The sequence below is a fragment of the Microcaecilia unicolor genome, chromosome 11, assembly GCF_901765095.1.
Source record: "Microcaecilia unicolor chromosome 11, aMicUni1.1, whole genome shotgun sequence".
NCBI lineage: Eukaryota > Metazoa > Chordata > Amphibia > Gymnophiona > Siphonopidae > Microcaecilia > Microcaecilia unicolor.
Genome location: NC_044041.1, coordinates 191,592,317 through 191,604,900, shown reverse-complemented (window position 1 = coordinate 191,604,900; position 12,584 = coordinate 191,592,317). Strand labels below are relative to the sequence as shown.

General features: G+C 47.6%; 1 protein-coding gene across 2 annotated transcripts in view; it reads right to left on the bottom strand.

Annotated features, from left to right (window-relative positions):
* Window positions 1–10,185: 10,185 nt before the first annotated feature.
* Window positions 10,186–12,584, bottom strand: part of ASAP3 (ArfGAP with SH3 domain, ankyrin repeat and PH domain 3) — a 69,326-nt gene continuing 66,927 nt past the window's right edge. For both annotated transcript variants that reach the window (XM_030217741.1, XM_030217740.1), the window contains exon 26: window positions 10,186–12,202. In XM_030217741.1, the coding sequence (XP_030073601.1) occupies window positions 12,128–12,202 (75 nt within the window). In that variant the 3' untranslated portion in view covers window positions 10,186–12,127. The remainder of the gene's footprint in view (window positions 12,203–12,584) is intronic.

The following is a 12,584-nucleotide window of genomic DNA, read 5'->3' as shown; positions in this document are numbered from 1 at the left end:
CCCTGGTTCACAAAATCATCTACGGAGAAGCCCCGAGTTACATGACAGACTTGATCGACTTACCAATTAGAAATACATCCGAATCAACACGATCTTATGTAAATCTGCACTACCCAAGCTGCAAAGGACTCAAATACAAAACAATTTACGCATCTAGTTTTTCCTACATAAGCTCACAACTGTGGAACGCATTAACAAAAGCATTGAAAACGACGTACGACCACCTAAACTTCCGGAAATCACTAAAAACCAACCTGTTTAAAAAGGCATACCCTACCGATCCAACTTAAATGCCTAATCTCTGCAACACAACCAAACTAAAGCACGTAATGGACATAACACGACTCTTCCGTTCTACGATTCCCTAATGTGGCTGCGCCACATTAACTTGACCTTACCACAACATCACCCTGTATTTATTCACACCGGAGCCTGCAAAGGCCTCTCCGGTACTATGTAAGCCACATTGAGCCTACAAATAGGTGGGAAAATGTGGGATACAAATGTAACAATTAATAAATAAATAAGCAGATACAATCAAAACTTTCTTCCTTCCTTCTTCCTCCTCCCCCTTTGGAAAATGGCCAGTTAGTGGCAATTTCAAGACAGGGTGTCCCATCTTCATTGCACAGCTAAAGAACACAAGAGTTACAACCTTTCTGCCTTGGGCTGCTCTAAAAATTCCAGGAGGGATGATGAAGACCTGTAGGCTCCGCTGTTGCATAGAGAAAGAGGGCACTTTGAAAAAGGGGATGGGGATGTAGCGGACCAGAAGCCAGGTGCAGAGACTCATTGTGCAACTTCATTTGCATAAAATTTGCATGAGTCAGTGGGGCCAAAAAGCACGGTCATGTGTGAAAACACAAGCCACTCATGCATAAGACGTTCCCCAAGAGCAACACACGTTTCTGTGATAAATAGCAGGAGACTTGAGTAGAAGAATAAAAACCATTCTAATTTTCAGGGGAGCTCAGCCTTCCTTAGGGGCCAATACCCAAAACTACTGCTGGTGTTAGCATGCAGTTAATGCCGGGTTTGCGTGCACATTATACAGTGCCAAGAGATCAGAGGGATCGAGCACTGGTGTTAATAGTGTTCCTTCCCAATGCTCAAATGAAAGTCGTGCAATGACCAAAGCAAATGATGGTCTTTAATGCCAAAATCTTACCTCCAGCTCAGGGGCAGCATCAACAGCCTAGCTAGGACTGGACCCTGGATGGAAAAATTGAGATGGGCCCCCTCTAAGACTATTGCTCCCACAAGAGTGGGGGATGGGGGGGAGAGGGAGAGGGAGGATGTACATTTCCCAATGCTGACATATTACAATGAATAAAGTCCGAAAAATTACTTTCCTTCTACCTTTCTTGTCTGAGCATTGCTCTGGTCCTGGTGTCTCTTTTCTGCTTTTCTTAACTCTCTCTCCAGGGTCTCCTGACCTTTTGAAATTTCTTCTCTCTCTATGCTCACCATTCATCTTTTCTGTGTGTCCCTATCCATCTTGTCCAGCATCTCCCCTCTGTGTCCTTGCACCATCCTCCCCCCGTGTTCAGTATCTCGTCTCTGTATCCTGTCTATCATACCCCTCTGTGTCCCTCCATATCACTCCTCTTGTGTCCGTTTCTGATCCTCTGTCAGTGCTCCCCCCCCCCCCCCCAGTAAAAACAGTGCCTGCACTCATGCAGATCCAATCTTAGGGGATGGGGTAAGCGGAGCTTTTTTTCAGCCAGTACAGTGTATGCAGCCAAGAGACCTAGAATCGTTCTACATGGAAGGCGGCTGCCTCTGAATCTAAGGGTCACAGGTGCAAGATTGGCTGGTGCACCAATAGGCCAAAAAAATAAAAATAAACCAAGCTGGGAGATTATGAGTATGAATTGTAATGGGGTAGGTAGGACACTTTTGGAAGGCATGAAAAAAGGTGCCGGTGCTCTGTACCGGTACATACTGGCTAAAAAAAAGCCCTGCTCTCTATGACCCTGTCCCTATGTTCCCTCCAGGGCCAGAACCTCTTCTGTGTCCCTGTCTATTTTGTCTCTTGCCTTTATCCTGCATCCCCCCCTTGCTCTGGAATCTCTCTCTCTCCCTCTGTTGGTCCAGCATTTGTCCCCCTCTGTCTCCTGGTTCAGTCTCTCTCTCTCTGCTCCCCCTCCCAGTCCAGTATCTGCCCCCTCTCTTCTCCTTTGCTCCAAGTCTCTTTCTCTCCTTTCTGCTCCCTCAGCTGTGGTCCACCATTTCTCCCCTCTCTTGCTCCCCCCTTCAGATCTCTCTCTTTCCCTCTGCTCCGCGCCCCCCCCCCCCCCAAGTCCAGCATCTCTTCCCCTCTGCCCTCCAACTGGCCAGTTTGACATCTCTCCATCTCCTGCCCCCCCCCCCCTGCTTAGATCCAGCATATCTCTCTTCATCCCCCCATGGCCATGTGGCTCTGGCATTATCCAGCTCCCCCCACCCTGGGGTCCAGTATTGCACCAGTTCCCCCTCCCAGGGTCTATCACTCCAGCTTCCTCTGACATTGCACCAGCTCTCGCTCCTCCCCCTCCAAACCTGCCTCTCTGGTCAGCAGAGCCAGTCTCTTGTGGAATCCCACCTCTCTGGATCCAGCAGAGGAAAGGCCCCACTCGCCAGAGAGGCAGATTTCAGCACTCTGTCACCTCTGGAGGACCAGAGGGGGGGAGCTGGAGTGATGCCAGACCTGGAGAGGGAAGTTGCTGGTGCAGTTTCAGCCCAAGGTGCAGGGGGGAGGGAAGGTGCCACTTCAGGCAGCCCCTATCATTGGGCAGTCCTAGGCATTTTGCCAGGTTCACTCAGTGGTCGCTATGCCCCTCTGTAGTGTTAAAGATTTTCAGGATATTTGTTGTCAGTTTGTCACATTAAACTATGGAGTTTGTCCTCTTGCAAGCAGAAGGAAGCCTTTGCAAGTTTTAAATGCTGATAGTGAGAAACAAACGTGTGGGAGTCTGATCAAAACCGAAAGCAGAAGCAGACATTGGTGCCTGTTGTTCTGCACTTAAATATGAGCCTTTAAAGGCACAGAACAGTGTCACTTCCAGTTTCGTCTGGACATGCACACAAAATCCATGCAAAACCTTTGTGCTCGTGCGCCAGGCACTTTTCTTCCCCTACTTTCCGTTTAATAGTGTGAATTAAGCACACATATCATTTGCATATTGATTTCTTTGAGCATCCCTTAGTTACTTATGGTAACATAGTAGATGACGGCAGAAAAAGACCTGCATGGTCCATCCAGTCTACCCAAGACAAACTCATATGTCAGTATACCTTACCTTGAATTTGTACCTGTCCTTTTCAGGGCACAGACCATATAAGTCTGCCCAGCAGTATTTCCCGCCTCCCAACCACCAGTCCCGCCTCCCATCACCGGCTCTGGTACAGACCGTATAAGTCTGCCCAGCACTAGCCCCGCCTCCCAACCACCAACCCCTCTTCCCCCCACCTGCTCCGCCACCCAATTTCAGCTAAGCTTCTGAGGATCCATTCCTTCTGCACAGGATTCCTCTATGCATATCCCACGCATGTTTGAACTCCGTTACCGTTTTCATCTCCACCACCTCCCGCGGGAGGGCATTCCAAGCGTCCACCACCCTCTCTGTGAAAAAATACTTCCCGACATCTTTCCTGAGTCTGCCCCCCTTCAATCTCATTTCATGTCCTCTCGTTCTACCGCCTTCCCATCTCCAGAAAAGATTCGTTTGCGGATTAATACCTTTCAAATATTTGAACGTCTGTATCATATCACCCCTGTTCCTCCTTTCCTCCAGGGTGTACATGTTCAGGTCAGCAAGTCTCTCTTCATACATCTTGGAATGCAAATCCCATGGACCACTTACCATTCCCCAGTTTGATTGAGCAAAGCATTTTCAACAGAGCTGCCATCTTATTTGTTTCAGATTTAGCGCTTTTTAAAATGTGGTGGTATTGAATTGTGGGCTTCTGCGCCCAGCTTTGAGTATTGGCCCTTTAATGTGCATGGAACAGATCAGTCTGAGAGGTAATCTATATATATAAAAGGCACTTTGAAGCCTCAAGCCGGAAACTTGAAGCGCCCGAGATATCCGGTTTGGCCTGCAGGCTCCAGTCACTGTAGGTCCGCCCTCGCGTCAAAACGCGATGATGTTGAGGGCGGGACGGCCCTCGCAACCACGTCACTGAGGGACGAAGGGATGAAGAGGAGAGGTGTGCAACTCGGAACGGAGGCACGGAGGGGGTGTCTGCAACTCGGGAGGGAGGGAGGGAGGGAGGACGGGGGGGGGGGGGGGATTACCCTGCTAGCGCCCGTTTCATTTTTGCCAGAAACGGGCATTTCTTACTAGTATCTGATATATCTGATAGGTAAGAGAAAAACTACACTGGCTCCTACTAAAAGAACGAATTGCGTTCCAAATCTGCACCCTGGTCCATAAAATCGTTCAGACCTAATTGACCTGCCAACCCGGAACACAAAAAGGTCGGCACGCACATTCTTGAATCTACACTACCCCAGTTGCAAAAGACTGAAATACAAATCAACACATGCATCCAGCTTCTCCTACATAAGCACGCAACTATGAAACGCACTACCAAATGTAATAAAAACAACGCATGGCCTAACAATCTTCCGAAAACTACTGAAAACCAACCTGTTCAAAAAAGCATACCACGATGATCCATCCTAAATACTAGAAAACGAAACTCCACCAAAACTAGACAAAACGGAACTCTCTTACACTCAACTGCTTCACTTACGCAGCCACTAATGAACGCTACGCACTACTCACTACCACTCTACTTCTTATGCAGGATATAAACTTCCTGTATTTGATCATCTACCTTACCCTATAATCTACTCTATTACTATGATTTTCAAGGCAAAATTACTCTGTAATTTACCTGATCATTTATGAACTATAATGCAATATCACCTTGTATTCCTGAACCCGGAAGTGGCGATTGCCACTCCGGCACAATGTAAGCCACATTGAGCCTGCAAAGTGGTGGGAAAATGTGGGATACAAATGCCGCAAATAATAAATAAAAATAATATCTGGACTGATCACTAGGGGGCACCAAAAGATCACAGAGGCTAGTCATTACACCTTCATCAAGGTTCATCCCTCCCTCACCAGTCTGGTTCTCTGCCGTGGAAATGTTTTCATCCAGTGCCTACAGCTACATCTCATGGATATTTTTTTTTGTTGTTGTTACATTTGCATCCCACGCATTCCCACTCATGGCAGGCTCAATGCAGCTTACATATTGTATACAGGTACTTATTTGTACCTGGGGCAATGGAGGGTTAAGTGACTTGCCCAGAGTCACAAGGAGCTGCCTGTGCCTGAAGTGGGAATCAAACTCAGTTCCTCAGTTCCCCAGGACCAAAGTCCACCACCCTAACCACTAGGCCACTCCTCCACTCATTGTGGTTACCCTGAAAACCCAATCAGGGTAGGGGGAGATACCCAAGGATAGATATTGGACACCAGCAGGCAGGGAACCTTTTCAAGAAATACTTTCTTTTTATTTTAAGTACTGGGTGGACAGGCAATAAAAGAAAGTTACGTACAGGCTGAAAGTGATACATGCATGGATGATCACCAAAATATATTCAGAAAATACATAATGTACACCACTGACAAAATATTCAATTTCAAACATTCTTCAAAACTGAAAAACAGCTGCTTGGCAAACAGGGTTCTGTTTAAAAGGCAAATTCCCATTTACAAAAATACAATTTATAGTTACAAACACTGATAATGATAAACCACTGTCTAAAAATATTCCATAAATTGAAAACAGGGTTCTTAAGAGCCAGCAACAAGCAAAGCACTTGATGCCATTACAAAAAGAAATATATCCTGTGTTAAACCATTAATATTGTTTAGTAAATAGAGCCCATAGAAATATTTCCAGACAGGCTGGGCTCTCACAGGCAGTGTCACTGCAAGAAATCAGGCACCCTTTCATTTAAAAAGCACAGAGTTCCACAGGTCCTGCTTTTCAAATGAGCATCCTCTGATGTTTCTAGATCCTGGTCCTTACTGGAGTCTCCAGGAATAAAGGGATCTTCCCTCGGACCCTGCCTCAGTACAGAACTCACTGCCCTGAGAATAATTGAAGTTTCCAGGAAAAAAAAAAAGAGAGATCCATTCTCTATGTAGAGAGTCCTGGCTGCAAAGGCCTCATCTCAATAGATCAGACGTGGCCGGTGGTACCAAAGGATTCAGCACCCACTGGATCGAATTGAGCCTCCACTTACAGGATTTTCTCTCCAAGCAGATTAAAGAAAACGTGCAGAAATAAAGGGGGTCCATCAGGGCATCTTTTACTAAAGTGCGCTCACATTTTTAGCATGCGCTAAAATTATGGGCGCGCTAAACGTTAGAGATGCCCATAGGAATGCACTGGCGTCTCTAACGTTTAGCGCGCCCACAATTGTAGTGCGCACCAGAAACATGAGCGCACCTTCGTAAAGGACCCTCTTCCTAAGGCGCACTCACGTTTTTAAGCACACGCTAAAAAAAGGCACGCGCTAAACGTTAGAGACACCCATAAGAATACATTGGCGTCTCTAATTTTTAGCGCGCGCTAAAAACCGTGAGCACGCCTTAAGAGTTCCTACCCCAAAAAGACCACAGCAAGGCTCAAGGAATACAAGGTTTCCCTCTAGAGGTCACAGGAAGAGCAGCATCACACTGAGGTAGACTGATCACATCTGGAGGGAGAAGGCTATGAGGGAAGCACAGTGCAAAAAAACCAGAACTGCCTACAGTTTAATAAGTGTGGACAGCCTGGGATAGCCTAGGTGTGAATGTGGTAGAAAGCCAGAGGTTGGTGGAATTTCAGCAGGCTCAAAAGCAGTGGTGTTCCTAGGGGGGCGGACACCCGGGGCGGCACCCCGCCCCCCCGGGTGCAGCACCCCCCCCCCCGATGCAGCGCGGACCCCCCCCTGGGTGCAGCACCCCCCCACGATGCAGCGTGGACCCCCCCCCCGGGTGCACGCTGCTGGGGGGGTGCCGCAGCATGCGCCTGCTCAGAGTTCCCTGACTTCGCGCGTTCGCTGCAGCTCCCTCTGACCCGGAACAGGAAGTAACCTGTTCCAGGGCAGAGCAGAGGGGGAGCTGCAGCGAACGCGTGAAATCAGCGATCTCAGAGCAGGTGTGCGCCGTGGCACCCCCCAGCGGCGTGCACCTGGGGTGGACCGCCTCCACCGCCCCCCCTTGGTACACCACTGCTCAAAAGCCAGGCAATAGAGACAAGGGAGGGGAAGCCAGTTCTAGAACATGGATTCCCAACCCAGTCCTTGGGACACACCCAGTCAGTCTTCAGGATAGCCACAACAAATATGCATGAGATAGATTATGGAAATTGAACTCATGCATATGCATTGTGGATATTCTGAAACCCTGACTGGCTGGCCATGCCCTTAGGACTGGGTTGAGAACCCCTTTCTCTAAAACCAGCATGGTGCTGGTACATTTGCCAGCTACTGTCCTAATCACCAGGAACAACTGAGATCAGCCCTGCTGTTAGCTTCTTACAGCTATGGATAATGGATGATGCATATGCTTTTTTAGCCCTGATAGACAGCAGCCAGGTGCCAGCAGCTTAATGCTGTGTGAGGCACTAACCTCTTTTGTGTGTGTGAGTGAGAAAGACAGAGGGAATGTAGGAGACATGGGGAGGGGGGATTATCTGTGCTCTCAGGGCCTGATGCTGAGAAGCAAATGCGGGTGCAAGAGGCCATTAACACCGAACTAGCACCCCCATTTGCAAGTGCACAATGCTCAGGGCTCAGAGCGTGCAGGAGCCGACACATGCCAGTGGTATAGCTAGGTGGGGCCACAGGGGGCCTGGGCTCTCCCCCCAAATTTCTTCTGGTTTTGCTAGCGGGGGTCCCCAACCCCCAGCAGCTGAAGCCTTCATCCAGCGCCGGTTTCCGGCGCCACCGTATTACCTGCCCTGCTCCCTCTTCCCCTCACGTCCGGCATCCTCCTTTTAGTGAAACTGAGCATGCTCAGTTTCACTAAAAGGAACATGCAGGACCTGAGGGGAAGAGACAGCAGGGCAGGCAACGCGGCAGCGCCGGAGACTGGCGATGGACAAAGGCTTCAGCTGCTGGGGGTTGGGGACCCCCACCAGCCAAGGTATTTGTAGCAGTGAGGTGGCGGGGGGAGGAGGGGCGGCACACCAAAATGTGTCCCCCCACCTTGGGCTCTGGCCCCTTCCCACTGCGAGGTCTGGCTACACCCCTGACACATGCACTGAAGAACAGTGCAATTAGCATGCAAATGAAGGGTCTCCTATTCCCTCCCATGCTCAGCGAACAGCACAGAACAAGGCACTGCTGCAAAACCCTATGGCAGCTAAGAGCTGGCATTAGGGTTTTTCATGAGGAGAATGGGCAAGGAGAGGGTGCTGGCTGAAAGCTGCTACGCCTTCTTCCTTAGCATGTGCAAGTCCATGCATGCATGCCTAAACATGGGACAGTTGCACAAATCTAGGAGACCCTTGGAGGCTAGTGCTGCCCTTTACTGGACACACGCAAGGTCTATGGTGAACTGCGGCTCTGGATGGAGTGGGAGCTCTCGAGATTTTCACAGACGGTCCTGCACCCTTCCTCAAGGCAGTACCAGAGAACCCCAATAAGTCAATGTTCCATCCCTGTGGAAGAGCAGCAGGGTGTCAAGCTCTTATGCGCATGCCCCAGGCACCATCCTCCCCCTTAACTTCCAAACAACTTACCAATGCTCAACGCTAACAGCGCCTCTACATTTGCATATCATTAGCATTGAGCATTACAAAGTTCTTTGGCAGCACTGTTCTGGCGCTGTTCGGTACAGCACCGGAATTTTGAGTATCGGCCTCTCAAGGCCCTGCCCCTCACTCAGCAAGGGACGTATGTGCTTTCCTGATCCCCTGCCCCGTCACTCAGCATTGAAACAGAGGAGATACCAGTGCTCTCACTAGCCCTTATAAAATGAGTTGGTGGTCTTGGTTCGACCTTCCACATCGCTACATGTTCTCATTAGTACTGGAATCCCTCCCAGGCTTTGTGTATCAGCTTGAGCATTTTTGCACTCCTTAAGAAGGCCCACCTGAGCCAGGCTCAGTCGCACGAGCTGGAGCAGTCTGTGGCGGAGACTGCTTGTAGCTATATCTCCTCCATGTTGTCAGTGGAGCATGTGTCCAAGTGACAGAAGGAAATGAACAATTCAAGCATACTACTTAAAACAAGCCAAGATCCAGTTGTCCTCCAGAGGGCGCCAGGTTTGTGGTTCCTCTGTGGATAAAAGTAGTGGGGTTGACATGTTAGTCCACTTTCAAGGTATTAAGTTACTCCAATTAAAATGTATCTGCTTATATGTTTTTATTGACCTTTTCTTCCAGATGGCCTCTCTAGTGAAAAGCCCTGTTTCTGGAGACAGAGGGGAACATAAGCTGTGGCTTTTTGAGCATATCAAACCAACATTTTAAGAACAAGTTGAGAGGTGTGGTAGCCGTGTTAGTCCACTCTTAATCAATAGAACTCAAACAAAATAAAACATGGAAAAGAAAATAAGATGATACCTTTTTTATTGGACATAACTTAATACATTTCTTGATTAGCTTTCAAAGGTTGCCCTTCTTCCTTCTTTCCGATCTGATGAAGAAGGGCAACCTTCGAAAGCTAATCAAGAAATGTATTAAGTTATGTCCAATAAAAAAGGTATCATCTTATTTTCTTTTCCATGTTTTATTTTGTTTGATTTCTATAGATTCTACATGGAATGTTGCTATTCCACTAGCAACATTCCATGTAGAAGTCGGCCCTTGCAGATCACCAATGTGGCCGCGCAGGCTTCTGCTTCTGTGAGTCTGACGTCCTGCACGTACGTGCAGGACGTCAGACTCACAGAAACAGAAGCCTGCGCAGCCTTCTACATGGATTGTTGCTAGTGGAATAGCAAACATTCCATGTAGAATCTCCAATAGTAGCAACATTCCATGTAGAATCTCCAATAGTAGCAACAGAATCTCCAATAGTAGCAACATTCCATGTAGAATCTCCAATGGTATCTATTTTACTGTCATAGTAATGCTTGAATATTTTCACTTATATACACTGTCAGCTAGCACATTTGCTTATTTCCGATCTGACGAAGAAGGGCAACCTTCGAAAGCTAATCAAGAAATGTATTAAGTTATGTCCAATAAAAAAGGTATCATCTTATTTTCTTTTCCATGTTTTATTTTGTTTGAGTTCTAAAGAACAAGTTGAAAAGTGCATATTTACAGTGTGACCCCTAGTGGCATGTTTCTCTTTCCTCCATGGGCATGTCTGTGCGGGGGATTTGGTAGGGACAGTCATGGTAAAGTGTGTCCCAGTAGGACTGCAGGATATGAGGGTGGGTGGGCAAAAAGGGTATGGGGTTGCTGAAATGAGAGATGCACATGTGTTTCTTATCAATGATAGGGTATGTATATTTATTTCAGTGGGTTTAGCTGTATCTCTATTGGGACTGGGAGTACATATGCACCTTTCCCTCTAAGCTGAGTGGGAGTCCCCCACCTACAGTCCTACCCATGGGAAGGGGCACTGTTTTACTATCACATTTTCAATGGTGAAGGACGGGCAAGCTGTGAAGGACTCCAGGGACATGCCTGTCCTTAGCAATTGAAAACACAATATTGAAGCTCCAGCCCCCACAGGCAGCAATGCAGTAGGAGGAATCCCACACAGCTTAGAAGGAACAGTGGTTATGAGATAGTGAGACATGTGTATGGATGAGAGGTCTCAGGGGGCATGGGAGAGCATGTGTGTCTCACAGAATGGATTTGGGCTTGGCCATGGGTGCTTCCCTCCCTTGCCCAGCCCCTTGCCTTCTTGCCCTCTGCCACTCTCCTTACATTCCTTTTACACTCTACCCCCTCTCCTTTCCATGTTGTCCTTGCTCCTCCAGCCCTTGCTGCAGTAATAGCAACACTGCCCTTTCTTGTGCTGGGGGAGGGGGTGCTGGTACTTCACCTCCATTTGTCAGTGGGGTCTGGTTTCCCCTGTATATACAACTCACGGCTTCTTCTACAGTTCTCTCTACATATCTGTTTTTTGCATTTGCACAAACAGATGCGCATGGACAGATGAACAGATGGAGAAACCCTTCCCAAGAATCACAATCAAGTAAGCAAAACACACCTTTAAAAGGGCATATATATATGCATATTAGCATGTCAGTCTTCAGTTATTTCAATTCTGGCCAACAGGAAGTGGACAGGACCTGATTTTGGTAGCTTCCATCATTGTTTTCAAAAATGGGGAGGGATAAGGATTAGGATGAAATAACTTGGAGGTGGAGACATTTCCAATGGATAAAGCTGTGCTTCCTTCCACAGGTGAGTGAGAAACAGCCCAGATATAACGAGTTGAAAAATACAGGCAGCTACAGAGGTTCCTTCACCGTCTTAATGAAGGGAACACAATTCTTGAAAATCACTGATTAAGTTAGTCCAATTAAAATAGGTTCACATAAGATTTTAACCATATGCAAGTGGACGAACGTGGCAACTACGATACTTTGCTCAAATGGGAGAAGGGGGCAGAGTGGGAGAGGCAGAACAGTGAACATCAAAGCTTAACATCCTATAGACCTGAGCAGAACTCCAGGGCAGGACAATGGCAGAAGTCTTTATGAGCCAACCCCTCCCCCCTTGATGGTTTTCTCAAGTGCACAGGAGAGCAGCCAAGCATGTTGAAAATTCAAATCTCCGAGGTGACTTATAAACTTTACATCCACCCTCAAAGTATGCTGCGCTAGATAGCACCGCAAACATGGAAAGGTCTTGTTCTGATAAGATCCGGTGCTGGCACTTGGATTTTTCTACTTTATTTCACACCTATTATAATGGGTCAACATGACTTAGGTTATCCAGATGCTTGGAGGAGAATAAACTCCCTTTATATAGGTCATGGAATCCATATAATACAGGCACATTTAAGGTGCGGATTCATGTGGTTTCACTCAAGCACTACCCTCATCTCTTTCGATGGAGGCACCCTCAATTCCAGCAGGAGCGGGTCAGTCCTTATACCACTGCTGCTCTGGTAATGAAGGAAGACCTCATGTCTCCTAGGAGTCCAGGCTAAAGTTGTGAGGAGTCAGTCATGCAGAAGCTGGACAGAATTAGCGGGAAATACACCCATTCTGGAGGCATCGCCCTCAATGTACCCCACCTGCAAGACAAGAGAGGGGTGAGGAAGCAGGGTCAGAGTAGACATCACTGCAGACTTCCAACTGAGGGAGGGAAGGAAGGGTAGAGATTTTAAGGATTTAATGGAGGGTTGCCTGCAAGTTCTAAAAACCATGCACCGAACAGACAACCGGAGAAGCATAAGAAGTGCACGTTTGTTAAAGACGAGATGCATAACCGCACCGCAGGCTTTGAAGTCCATGAGCAAACCTGATTTTCCTGATAATCAAGCTATAAAAAAAATAACCTGGCCCTTGGGCCAAATCTATCCCGAAAGTCAAGCTCCTCCATGGCCCATGAAGGCAATGGTTGTGCAACATGGTGTAATTTTTTTTTTTTTTAGTTATATTTGTACCCCACGCTTT